The sequence below is a fragment of the Cetorhinus maximus genome, unplaced genomic scaffold (genome assembly GCF_964194155.1).
Source record: "Cetorhinus maximus unplaced genomic scaffold, sCetMax3.hap1.1 HAP1_SCAFFOLD_2070, whole genome shotgun sequence".
In the NCBI taxonomy this organism is placed as follows: domain Eukaryota; kingdom Metazoa; phylum Chordata; class Chondrichthyes; order Lamniformes; family Cetorhinidae; genus Cetorhinus; species Cetorhinus maximus.
In genome coordinates this window covers 1-13,366 of record NW_027598010.1, presented here as the reverse complement: position 1 = coordinate 13,366, position 13,366 = coordinate 1, and the positions used below count along the sequence as shown (strand labels likewise).

The 13,366-nt window shown below is 49.1% G+C and overlaps 1 protein-coding gene across 2 annotated transcripts in view; it reads right to left on the bottom strand.

Moving 5' to 3' along the window:
- sin3b (SIN3 transcription regulator family member B) overlaps positions 1-13,155 on the bottom strand; it is a 41,292-nt gene extending 28,137 nt beyond the window's left edge. The window contains exons 1-5 of one of the 2 annotated variants that reach the window (XM_078537227.1): positions 12,900-13,155; positions 8,562-8,726; positions 6,842-6,960; positions 5,471-5,630; positions 1,842-2,162 (exon numbers count right to left, since the gene is read on the bottom strand). In XM_078537227.1, the coding sequence (XP_078393353.1) occupies positions 1,842-2,162; positions 5,471-5,630; positions 6,842-6,960; positions 8,562-8,726; positions 12,900-13,124 (990 nt within the window). In that variant the 5' untranslated portion in view covers positions 13,125-13,155. The remainder of the gene's footprint in view (positions 1-1,841; positions 2,163-5,470; positions 5,631-6,841; positions 6,961-8,561; positions 8,727-12,899) is intronic. The other variant, XM_078537228.1, reaches the window with a different exon arrangement.
- Between the last annotated feature and the right edge of the window lie 211 nt (positions 13,156-13,366).

Sequence of the window (13,366 nt, the reverse complement as noted above, 5' to 3'; positions counted from 1 at the left end):
CCCCTCAGGACCTGATGTGTTTCAGTCAAGTTGCCTCTTACTCTTTTAAACTCCAGCGGATATAAGCCTAGCCTGTCCAACCTTTCCTCATAAGACAACCTGCCCATTCCAGGTATTAGTTTAATAAATCTTTCTGAACTGTTCCCAACACATTTATTTCTTTCCTTAAATAAGAACACCAGCACTGTACACAGTACTCCAGATGTCATCTTACCAATGCCCTCTACAACTGAAGCACAATGACCCTACTTTTGTAATCAATTCTCCTCACAATAAATAACATTCTATTAGCTTTCCTAATTACCTGCGATACGTGCATACTAGCCTTTGACGGTTCATGCACTAGGACTCCTAGATTCCTCTGGATCTCAGAGCTCTGCAATCTCTCACCATTTTGATAATATGCTTTTTTTATTCTTCCTGCCAAAATGAATTTCACATTTGTCCACATTGTACTCCATTTTCCAGATCTTTGCCCACTCACTTAACCTATCTATATCCCTTTATAGCCTCTTTGTCTCCTCTACACATCCTACTATTTTCGTGTCATTGGCAAATCCCTCCATTGCCTTACCATCTCCTTATTTCTGTAACCCCATTTAGCCCTACAATCATTTGAGGTCTCTGCCCCAAATCTGGCCACGCTGTAAAGGGCATATCTTTTTATTTTCTGTTGGACTGTGGATTAGAATTACAATGGCTAAAGATTGAAAGACATGTCCACTGGAACAGGGCGAGAGGCATATACAATGTTGCAGTCCTGAAACGGAGGGTGCCATGAAAGACAGGATGGTGCCGGAAAGGAGTCCTGTACCAAGGGAGCTACCTGACAACAGCATTTTAACTGGCTCCTGAACAGGGTTCGTGTGAAGAGCAGGGCAGCAGAATAGCTCCTAGCCTGAAAAGAACAAGACCAAAAACCTCTTTCTCCTGTATGTGGAAGATTCCAGTAATTCCACAATAATAGCTAGCTGGCTTTTCTCCTCATATCTCTATAACCTGTTCTCTCTCTCTCTGAGGAAACCGCTGTAAAAAGGAAAATGGAAAAACCACTGTTGGAGACATTGAAAAGCAAGTTCTCAATCTGTGAACTAAATACTGAAAGTGCTGGAAGACCACCTCATGTCATTAACAAGAACTGAAAGGAATTTGGAAGACATCGATCAAAATCAACCCATCAAATCCTGTACTCTGAATTGGTGTTACTGAACTGTTTTATCCCACCCTTAAAAATCCAGGTTTTGTATGTCTTGCATGTGTGTGTGTGTGTGTGTGTGTGTTAGAAATTAGTGTTAAAAGTTAGCAGTTCATATTTCTTTCTTTTGCCACTGGTTAATGACAGTTTGTTCAATAAACAGTTATTTACTTATTAAGTTTACAAACCTGGTGTTCATATTCTGTTAACCTAAATTAAACAGTTAGGTAGAATTGAGGCAATCTGGTGGTTTAGTCAAACTTTTCACATTTGTCACGGCTCAGGGAACAGTGGGACTTGATATTACAGCGCACTATCCCCAGTGAGTCGTGACAACGCGCATCCCCAATTTCAATAACTCCACGGTTGGTGGCTGTGTCTTCAGCTGCCTGGGCCCTAAGCTCTGGATTTCCCACCCTAAACCTCTCTGCCTCTCCTCCTTTAAGATGCTGCTTAAAAGAGATCTCTTTGAGTAAGCTTTTGGTCACCTGTCCTAATATCTCCTTATGAGGCTGAGTGTTCACTTTTGTTTAATAATCGCTCTGTGAAGTCCCTTTGCAACATTTTATTACTTTACATATAAATACAAGCTGTTATAGTTATGGAGGAATCAGATAGACATGAAATCAGTTTATTTGATTTTTACCTGATAAGTGTGCAGAATCTCCAGGAAGGATTTGTAAACTTCAGGGCGTTCCAAGTATCGGTTTTTGATTTTATTCACATAACTTATTGCATTGTCGAACTCCACAGGATGCGGGTCATTAGATGCAATGTCATCATGGTGATCGAGCAGTCGCGGAGTCAGTTCCTCTCGGATCGGGCGGCGTTCCGCACGCTCATCCTTGTGAACCACCAGGGGGCTCTGGGATGGAGCGGGATCAGAACGGGTAACCGGAGTGACGGTACCAGCGGTGGCATTAGGGGGAGTGGCAGCAGCGTGTTCGTGGGCTGCTTCAGACAGCACCTGTCACAGAGAGAGAGAGAGAGAGAGAGAAAGAGAGAGAGAGAGAGAGAGAGCAGGCAGACTGAGCCTGGGGGGAATCAAATCATCAAACCATCAGACTGACCACAGGGGACAATTACACCCACAGACTGACACTGGTGGCAATTAAACCTGCATTGTCGGAGGGCCGGCGCCGAGGGGGCGCGGCGCTGTAGGAGGGTTGGCACTGAGGGGACGCAGCGCTGTCGGAGGTTTGGCGCTGAGGGGGCGCTGCAATGTCAGAGGTTCGTCACTGTAGGAGGGTTGGCGCTGAGGAGGCACGGTGCTGTCGGAGGGTTGGCGCTGAGGGGGCACGGCGCTGTCGGAGAGTTGGCGCTGAGGGGGCGCTGCGCTATAGGAGGGCTGGCGCTGAGGGGGCGCTGCGCTGAAGGAGGGTTGGCGTTAGGGGGCGCGGCGCTGTCAGAGGGTCGGCGCTGAGGGGGCGCGGCGCTGTCGGAGAGTTGGCGCTGAGGGGGCGCTGCGCTACAGGAGGGTTGGCGCTGAGGGGGCGCTGCACTGAAGGAGGGTTGGCGTTAGGGGGCGTGGCGCTGTCAGAGGGTCGGCGCTGAGGGGGCGCAGCGCTGTCGGAGAGTTGGTGCTGAGGGGGCGCTGCGCTATAGGAGGATTGGCGCTGAGGGGGCGCTGCGCTGAAGGATGGTTGGCATTAGGGGACGCAGCGCTGTCAGAGGGTCGGCGCTGAGGGGGCGCTGCACTGTAGGAGGGTTGGTGGAGGGGGCGCTGCACTGTAGGAGGGTCGGGGCTGAGAGGGCCCTGCGCTGTAGGAGGGTTGGCGTTGAGGGGGCACAGCGCTGTAGGAGTGTTGGCGCTGTCGGAGGGTTGGGGCTGAGGAGGCGCTGCGCTGTCGGAGGGCCGGCGCTGAGGGGGCGCGGCGCTGTAGGAGGGTTGGCGCTGAGGGGGCATGGCACTGTAGGAGGGTTGGTGCTGAGGGGGCACGGCACTGTAGGAGGGTTGGCGCTGAGGGGGCACAGCGCTGTCGGAGGGTTGGCGCTGAGGGGGCACAGCGCTGTAGGAGTGTTGGCGCTGTCGGAGGGTTGGCGCTGAGGGGGCACGGCGCTGTAGGAGTGTTGGCGCTGTCGGAGGGTTGGGGCTGAGGAGGTTTGTCGTTATCGGAGCTTCGGCGCTGAGGGGGCGCGGCGCTGTAGGAGGGTTGGCACTGAGGGGGCGCTGCGCTGTCGGAGGTTTGGCGCTGAGGCGACGCTGCGATGTCAGAGGTTCATCACTGTAGGAAGGTTGGCGCTGTCGGAGGGTCGAGGCTGAGGGGGCACAGCGTTGTAGGATGGATGACGCTGAGGGGGCACAGCGCTGTAGGAGGGATGACGCTGGGGGGCACAGCGCTGTAGGAGAGTTGGCGCTGAGGGGGCGCTGCGCTATAGGAGGGTTGGCGCTAGGGGGCGCTGCGCTGTAGGAGAGTTGGCGTTGAGGGGGCGCTGCGCTATAGGAGGGTTGGTGCTAGGGGGCGCTGCGCTGTAGGAGGGATGACGCTGGGGGGCACAGCGCTGTAGGAGAGTTGGCGCTGAGGGGGCGCTGCGCTATAGGAGGGTTGGCGCTAGGGGGCGCTGCGCTGTAGGAGGGTTGGCGCTAGGGGGCGCTGCGCTGTAGGAGGGTTGGCGCTAGGGGGCGCTGCGCTGTGGGAGGGTTGGCACTAGGGGGCGCTGCGCTGTTGGATAGTTGGCGCTAGGGGGCGCTGCGCTATAGGAGGGTTGGCGCTAGGGGGCGCTGCGCTATAGGATGGTTGGCGCTAGGGGGCGCTGCACTGTAGGAGAGTTGGCGCTAGGGGGCGCTGCGCTATAGGAGAGTTGGCGCTGAGGGCGCGGCGCTATAGGAGAGTTGGCGCTAGGGGGCGCTGCGCTATAGGAGAGTTGGCGCTAGGGGGCGCTGCGCTATAGGAGGGTTGGCGCTAGGGGGCACTGCGCTATAGGATGGTTGGCGCTAGGGGGCGCTGCGCTGTAGGAGAGTCGGCGCTAGGGGGCGCTGCGCTGTGGGAGGGTTGGCGCTAGGGGGCGCGGCGCTGTCAGAGGGTCGGCGCAGTAGGAGGGTTGGTGGAGGGGACGCTGCACTGTAGGAGGGTCGGGGCTGAGGGGGCGCTGCGCTGTAGGAGGTTCGTCACTGAGGGGGCGCGGCGCTGTCGGAGGTTGGTCGCTGTCGGAGCTTCGGCGCTGAGGGGGCGCAGCGCTGTCAGAGGGCCGGCGCTATGGGGGCGCGGTGCTGTCGGAGGGCCGGCGCTGAGGGGGCGCGGCGCTGTTGGAGGTTCGTCACTGTCAGAGGGTCGGTGCTGAGTGGGTGCGGCGCTGTCAGAGGGTCGGTGCTGAGTGGGTGCAGCGCTGACAGAGGGTCGGTGCTGAGGGGGTGCGGCGCTGTCAGAGGGTCGGTGCTGAGGGGGTGCGGCGCTGTCAAGAGGATGGGTGCTGAGTGGGTGCGGCGCTGTCAGAGGGTCGGTGCTGAGTGGGTGCGGCGCTGTCAGAGGGTCGGTGCTGAGTGGGTGCGGCGCTGTCAGAGGGGCGGTGCTGAGGGGGTGCGGCGCTGTCAGAGGGTCAGTGCTGAGGGGGTGCGGCGCTGTCAGAGGGTCGGTGCTGAGGGGGTGCGGCGCTGTCAAGAGGATGGGTGCTGAGTGGGTGCGGCGCTGTCAGAGGGTCGGTGCTGAGTGGGTGCGGCGCTGTCAGAGGGTCGGTGCTGAGTGGGTGCGGCGCTGTCAGAGGGGCGGAGCTGAGGGGGTGCGGCGCTGTCAGAGGGTCGGTGCTGAGGGGGTGCGGCGCTGTCAGAGGGTCAGTGCTAAGTGGGTGCAGCGCTGACAGAGGGGCGGTGCTGAGGGGGTGCGGCGCTGTCAGAGGGTCGGTGCTGAGTGGGTACGGCGCTGTCAGAGGGTCGGTGCTGAGTGGGTGTACCGCTGTCGGAGGGTCAGTGCCAAGGGAATGCTGCACTGAAGGTGAGGCAGCCCTTTGAATGAGACTTCAAACCAAATCCCTGGATTGCTCTAAAGAGCTGGTATGGACTTGATGGACCAAATAGCCTCCTTCTGTGCTGTAAATGACTCTATGAAAGGCCCTTCAAATGTGACTTTAGATAAGGAATAGCGTTAGGTTATTTCATCAGCAGGGAGCAGGGAACAGAGACAGACAGACACACAAGCGCTCTCTCACACGCGCGCGTGCATACCCTCTTGCATGCGCTCCCTCGCGACACACACACACTCTCACGCACAGCACACTCACTCTTGCGCTGGTGTGCGCACTCACACAAACACACACACTCTTGCAGCTCTGTTGATGTACCTGAGTCTCAGCTGGCGTGGGTCCATGCACACTAACTGCCTTGTTCTTCTGGATTTCTATCCTGTAACCTGGTGGCAGGAAAGCATTGAACCCCAGTATAAGGTCAGGGTGGCCCTGGAAGAGACGCGAAACCCTGTCGATCACACCAGGCGTATCGATGCTGAAACCCGGAACAAGAAATATTTAGTAACACAATCAAGGAGGTTACAACATGACTTGTTTAATACAAACCCCTCCCACTACCAACAGCTCAAACCCCTTGCTTAAATCCAGCTGATAAATCAGTTTTGCAACCTGACCTGATAGAAGTGCACAAGTTTGTGACATGTTTAGATGATAGACAAGGAAAAATTCTTCCCATTAGCTGATTGTACAAGCACCGGGAGGGGGGGCAGATTTAAGATTTTGGGCAAGAGATGCAAGGGGAACGTGAGGAAGAAATTTTTTATGCTGCGAATGATAGTAACCTGTTACTCGCTGCTCTAAAGGTGCTGGGTGTGGAAACAATCAATGATTTCAAAAGGAAATTGGATGGGCACTTGAAGGAAATAAATTTGCAGGATTACGGGGATCAAGCAGAGTAGTGGGACTAAATCAATTGATCTAGAGATCTGGTGTGGACCTGATGGTATGGTTCCCTGGCACTCAGAGAAAAATGAAGCTGTGATACTGAGGAACCTGGATGCTGATGAATAGGAGGCCATTCAGCCCCTTGAGCCTATTCTGGAACTATGACTCTAGATCTATGACTCAATTCCAACCACCAACTTTATTTTGTAACCTCTGATACCCTTATTCAACAAAAAAAGCTATCTGCTGTGGCTCAATCGGTAAGATTCTTGCCTTTGAATCACAAGGTTTCAGGTTCAAGTCCCACTCCAGCATAAAAATCAAGGCTGACTGATGCAGAACTGAGGGAGCGCTGCAGTGTTGGAGATGCTGTCTTTCAGGCAGATGTAGAAAATCCCATGGCACTATTTTGAAGAACAGGACAGTTCTCCCCAGTGTCCTGGCCAATATTTATCTCTCAATCAACATCACAAAAATCAGATTATTTGGTCATTAACACATCGCTGTTTGGTGGATCTTGCTGAGTGCAAATTGGCTGTCATGTTTCCTACAACAGTGACTACATTTCAGAAGTATTTCATTTGCTGTCAAGTGCTTTGAGACGTCTGGTGGCCATGAAAGGCGCTACAGAAATTCAAGTCTTTATTTACTAAACGTTCCATGGGCTCCCAGCATTCCGAGCCTTTAAGTGAAAGTCTGACGAGCTGAAGGTATTTCTAATGCAACTTCTACTAGTGTGAGATAGCCATTTTCACACTGCTCTCAGTTTGAGGTGGTGGTGCCCACAGCCTGTTTACGTACCTTTGTGATTTAAATTCCTTCATGATGTCAAGGAACTCATTGTAAACAGCCGGGTTGTTCCCAAATTGCATCTTAACCTGGTCCAGGTACGACAAGGCATCTTCCACCTGAAAAGCACACTAATAACGCATGAGGTTGTATTAACAGGACTATTCAGTACAAAACAAAACACACCATTTTATCCTTGTATAAAACCCTGCTTAGAGCACATTTAGAAACTTGCACCCCTCTCTTTGAGGCTTAAAACATCATAGCTAACCAGATAAAAACAAAAAACTACTGCGGATGCTGGAAATCCAAAACAAAAACAAAATGACCAAATTACTCTTTTCTTCTCCGCCGATGCTGTCAGACCTGCTGAGTTTTTCCAGGTAATTTTGTTTTTGTTATAGCTAACCAGATAACTGGATTCTGCAGAGGTAAATAGACTTCAGAGTTATTTCATCATTCCTACTGACAGATTATTTCAATCTGGGCAAGGCCAGGGGCCACAAGTATACGTTAGGTGAGCATAGGACCAGGTTTGAAGTTTAATCATTCTTAGGGGCCTATGGAACAATTTGCCAGCTCGCACAATGACTGCTGATTCTGCATACATGCCAATGAGAGCTGGGGGTATGATCAAGTATTATACAAATTAGCGATAAAATATATTTTTTTAAATCCAGGAATATTAGCACAGTCAATGTGATCTCCTGAGCAAGTTTCAATCCCAAGGGACTCAGAGGGGAATTGTCCAGATTTTTAACCTGATTGTTTGCCCCTCTCAGGAAACCAGTGCACTGCTGCTCATGGGTTGAAGGTCAAGGGCAGTCCAATCACAATGTTTCAGCATTACAGCAGTGTGGGGCAAGCTTGATGAACCCGATTGCCTTTTCCTGCCAGCTATGTTTTTATGAATGCTGCAGCATGCCAAAAAGTCTATCTGCATTAAATAACACAAATACATCACATGTTCATGCAGGCTCACACACAAATATACACACAGGCGTGCACACACTCAAACACAGTGTCGCAGTCCAAGCATTTCTCTTCAATAGACTCTGAAATTCTCTGAGGCAAGGATCCCAAACCCCTCTGGGACAAGAAGTGTCACCTCCACGTCAGGGAGTTTCTGACAAAGGAACTGAAATCAATCATAAACTTCTTCGGTAGTTTAATGGTTGTGAATCCTCCTTCAGCCAGTAATACACTTGCTTCCCCAAATTAGCATTGCTGCTTACAACGGTCCCCATGTCAGCACTCGCACAGGTCCCCACAGGGCATGACTTCTCCAGAGAAACATTCACAATTTATTGTAACATCACCAACACAAGCTGCCGGATCAGCGTGTTTATACACAATGCAGGAGGAACATTCAAATGTGACCTCTCCTTCAGTACACCTGTCCAGACTGTGTGCTTCAAGTTTCTTTATAGGATACAGGATAATTGTAACCTTAGGCTCTTACCCTGAGACAGTACGTCTCTGCCATGTATTGGCTAAATTTAACACTTATTTAGCTGAGAGGAACATCACTATTCCTGAAAACGCAGGGTACTCCGAGTTATTTTACCTAATTAAGCCAGGAAGTAAAGCGAACTCTTTCACCAGCTGAAGGCGTCTCCAGAACAGTGAGTGCACCTCTTGGTAAATGTACTTCAGATGCATTGGCAGTGGATTCTGTCACATGCATAGCTAGGAGCCCAGTGCATTCCTTCAATCTGTCAGGAAGTCTTACCTTGAGCCTCTGGAACTGCTGTTGCTGGGCCTGTTTTTGTACAACAAAGCTCTGAGCCTGAATCTGCTGAAGATGGGCCTGAATCTTGGCCATGGTCTCTCCTCCACGCCGCTGTATTTGGGACAGTGGAGGTTCCAGGTCTGAGCCTTGGTTCACCCCAGGCATCTATTGGAGAAAGGACAGAAAATGAGGCCTTCAGTCTAAGGTGGGACAAGGAGCAGGGAGGAAGAGAGAAGCTGTGAGAGTGTGGAGGAAGAAGGGAAGAGGAATACAGATACTTATCCGGGATTGTGATCTAGGGTCTGTATGGAAGCATTCTCCTTTCCAACCAGAGACGAGCACCTGTGTTGAGTTAACAAACTGCAGTTCCTCATTCCTGTCAGTGTCATCTCCCAAACAGCTGCCTAAATGCAGAGCAACAACCCCAGATACTGCAACCCTAGCACCAAGTATAGGGTCAGTTTGGTATCCTAACTAAGCATAGGTTCAGCTATGAAACCTCACTCTTTCCCTCTCTATGCAGCTCAGCCACAACTCAGAACAGTCCAGTAACACACACCACCAGAGAATGAGACAGCTCACATCCACAATCGACAAAGACATAAAAAAAGCTAATGAGAGCAGTCAGGAGTGCAGCAGGAGGGATGGTGGTGTGGTGGTATTGTCACTGGACTAAAAATCCAGAGGCCTAGCTAATGGTCTGGGGAACACAGGTTCAAATCCCACTACAGCAGCTGGTGGAATTTAAATTCAATTAATAAATCTGGAATTGAAAGCTAGACTCAGTAATGGTGACCGTGAAACTATCATTGTTTGTTGCAAAAACTCATCTGGTTCACTAATGTCTCTTTAGAGAAGGAAATCTGCCATCCTTACCTGGTCTGGTCTACATGTGACTCAAGATCCACAGCAATGTGATTAACTCTTGGCCGCCCCCAAAATGGCCTAGCAAGCCGCTCAGTTCAAGGGCAATTAGGGATGGGCAACAAATACTGGCCTTGCCAGTGATGCCCATATCCCATGAAAGAATAAAGAAAAAAAAAGGTATAATGTTGGCCATTCAGTCCTTCCAGCCTGTTACACAGGCACAGTAAGAAGCCATTCAGCCCCTTGAGCCTCTGGAAAGCTTCATTTGTCCCCCAAATATTGAAGGAGAATGTTGCAGGTTTCCACTCCCTTTGAGTGAAAAAGTACCTTCTGATTTTATTAACAAGTGCCCTCTGGTTCTGGGATTCCTCTACCAAAGGAAATAATTCCATCCCAACAACGTGGCTAACGTAAATACTAAAATTATTTCAGTGAAAATTCTCCTTCACTGCAACATAAAAATACAACCTCTCAGATTACTGTCTCCATCACAGGCCAACTACAGTAGGTGCCAGATACACCACTTTAACTCCCAGGTTTTTCTGCTCCACAAGTCCCTCAGGCCACCCACAGACTAATCCTAGAAAAATGTTGAGACTACCACTAGGAACTCTTCATTGTATTCACTGACCTGACTAAAACATTTTTGACTCTAAATCGCAAAGCTCTGGGGATTGTGCTCCAAATATTTGGATGTCCAAAAAATTTCATCACAATCCTGCAACTGTTTCATGATTGAAATAACTGCAACTGTCATGAGTGGGAGATGTGAAACAGATGTTATCAAAATCTGATGTTATCAAATCAAACAAGGCTGTGTGATAGTCCCCATACTATTTACAATCCACCTGACAGTGGCCAGTCACCTCATCAAAGATCAACTGCCATCTGCTGAGAGTACTAAGTACCACATAGATAGAAAACTCTTTAACCTCAGTTGCCTCCATGCCAAAACTAAACCGACCACCATACAGTTTGCGGATGACTGCAGTGTTGCTGCCCACCCTGCAGCAGATTTGCAAGCCATTTGTGATCTCTTCAATTCTGCATAGAAGAGACTGTATGGCCTGTCCTTGAATGTTGCCAAAACAAAACTCACATCAACCCACATTTGGTCAGCCAGATATTTCACCTCCCATATATGATGAAAGAAGCACTCTGGAAAATGCTCAGCGCTTTCCATCCTTGGCAGCCACCTCTCTAAAGGCCACCGTTGATGAGGAGATCTAACACTGGATCAGCTGCGCCAGCTCAGCTTTCTATAAACTACGGCAGCGAGTGTTTGACAACAAAGACCTTCACAAGTCACCAAAAGTTTTAATGTACAGAGCAGTTGTCATCACTATGCTCCTGCACTGCAGTGATACCCTGGCTCTGTATCAGTGACACATAACAGCGCCAGAGAAATTCCATCAGCAATGCCTCTGGCACATCCTCCAGATTCAATGGAAGGACCATCAAGCAAATGCCAGTGTCCTTCTTGAAGCATTTCAGCAAAACTCGAGAAATCAATTTCAATGGATTGGACACCATGTCCAGATGGCCAAAAACCATCTCCCCCACAAGGTCCTGTTTCCTCACCTCCTAAGTGGCCAACATTTCAGTGGAGGACCAAGAAAACACTTCAACGACACTCTGAAGCTCTCCTTGAAGCACAGCAGCATTGATATTAATGACTGGGAGGAGCTTGTTACCAATCGTTCAAAATGGTGACACCTTGTCCATCGAGCCGTATCATGCTTTGAGTCACAGCTCCTGCTGATAAGGCAGAGAAGGAAAGGAAGCAAATCCTGCACTCCGGATCCCACTACCTCGTGGGACGTCCTGTCCCATGTGCCCAAAGACCTGCAGGTCGAGAATCGGCCAGTTCAGTCACATGAAGACCCGTGGCAGAAACCTGCCACCCCAAGTAAACGTCATCCTCAAATCGAGGGACAGTTGATGCCAACAAAGAGATGGTGTTTTTTCACAGAATTGTTACATGGCAGGAGGCCATTCTGTCCATTATGTCTGCACCAGCTCTCCAAATGAGCAAATCACTCAGTAACATTCTCCCGCCTTCTCCCTGTAAACATGCACATTTTTCATTTTCATATAACAATTTAATTCCCTTTTGAATGCAACAGAATCTGCCTCCACAACATACTCAGGCGGTGCATTACAGACCTTAACCACTCATCGTGTGAATAAGTTCCCTCTCATATCACGTTTGCTTCTTTTGCAAATCATTTTAACTCGGTGCCCTCTCGTTCTCAATCCTTTCACGATTGGTAAGGTTCTACCTATCTACTCTGTCCAGGCCCCTCATGATTTTGAATACCTCTATCAAAGCTCCTCTCAGCCTTATTTTCTCCAAAGAGAACAGTCCTAACTTCTCCAATCTATCTTCATAACTGAACTTCCTCATCTCTGGAACCATTGTCTTTTCTGCACTCTCTCCAATGCCTTCATATCCTTCCTAAAGTGCGGTGCCCAGAACTGGATGCAATACTCCAGCTGATACTGAACTAGTGACTTATACAGGTTCAACATAACCTCCTTGCTCTTGTACTCTATGCCCCATTAATAACGCCCAGGCTACTATTTGCTTTATTAACCGCTGTCTCAATCTGTCCTGCCACCTTCAATGGTTTATGCACGTATACACCCAGGTCCCTCTGCCCCTGCACCCACTTTAGAGTTGTACATCTTATTTTATATTATCTCTCCATGTTCTTCCTACCAAACTGAATCACTTCACATTTCTCCACATTGAACTTCATCTGCTACCTCTCAGCTCATTCCACCAACTTGTCTATGTCCTTTTGAAGTTTGACACTATCCTCCTCACAGTTCACAATGATTCCTAAGTTTTATATCATCCACAAACTTTGAAATTGTGCCTGTACACCATGGTCTAGATCATTAATATATATCAGGAAATGCAAGGGTCCCAACACTGACACCTAGGAAACTCTACTACAAAGCTTCTTCCAGTCCAAAAAACATCCATTAACCACTATTGTCTGTTTCCTGTCATTCAGCTAATTCCATATCCACATTGCTACTGTCCCTTTTATTCCATGAGCTATAATTTTGCTCACAGGTTTGTTGTGTGGCACTGTATCGAATGGTTTTTGGAAGTCCATGTACACTTCATCAATTGCATTGCCCTCATCAAACCTCTCTGTTACCTCTTCAAAAAACTCCAGCAAGTTAGTTAAACATGATTTTCCCTTAAGAAATCCATGTTAGCTTTCCTTAATTAATCCACATTTGTCCAGATGACTATTAATTTTGTCCCTACATTGTTTCTAAAAGTTTCTCCATCACCGAAGTTAAACTGACTGGTCTGTAGTTGCTGAGCTTATCCTTACACCCTTTTTTAAACAAGGCTGTGACATTGGCAATTCTCCAGTTCTCCGGCATCACCCCCAAGTCTAAGGAAGACTGAAAAATTATGGCCAGTGCCTCAACAATTTCCACACTCACTTCCCTCGGTATCCTTGGATGCATCTTATCCGGTCCTGTGCCGAAAGTATGTTCAACCCATCCAATATCCTTATAAATTTTGAACCCTTCTAGTTTCTGAATTGCCTCCTCTTTCACCACGACCTGGGCAGCATCTTCTTCCTTGGTAACGACACATGCAAAGTATTTCTTTAATAGCTCAGCCATGCCCCCTGACTCCATGCGTAAATCCCCTTTTTGGTCCATGATTGATCCTACTCCTCCTTTTACTCTCTATATGCTTACAGAAGACTTTGGGATTCCCTTTCATGATAGCTGCCAGTCTCTTTTCATACTCCCCCTTTGCTTCTCCACTTGCTTTTTCACCTCCCCTCTGAACCTTCTATATTCAGCCTGGTTCACAATTGTATTTTCCATCTATCACCTGTCATAAGCACACATTTTCTTTCTTATCTTAATCTCTATCTCTTTTGTTATCCAGGGAGCTC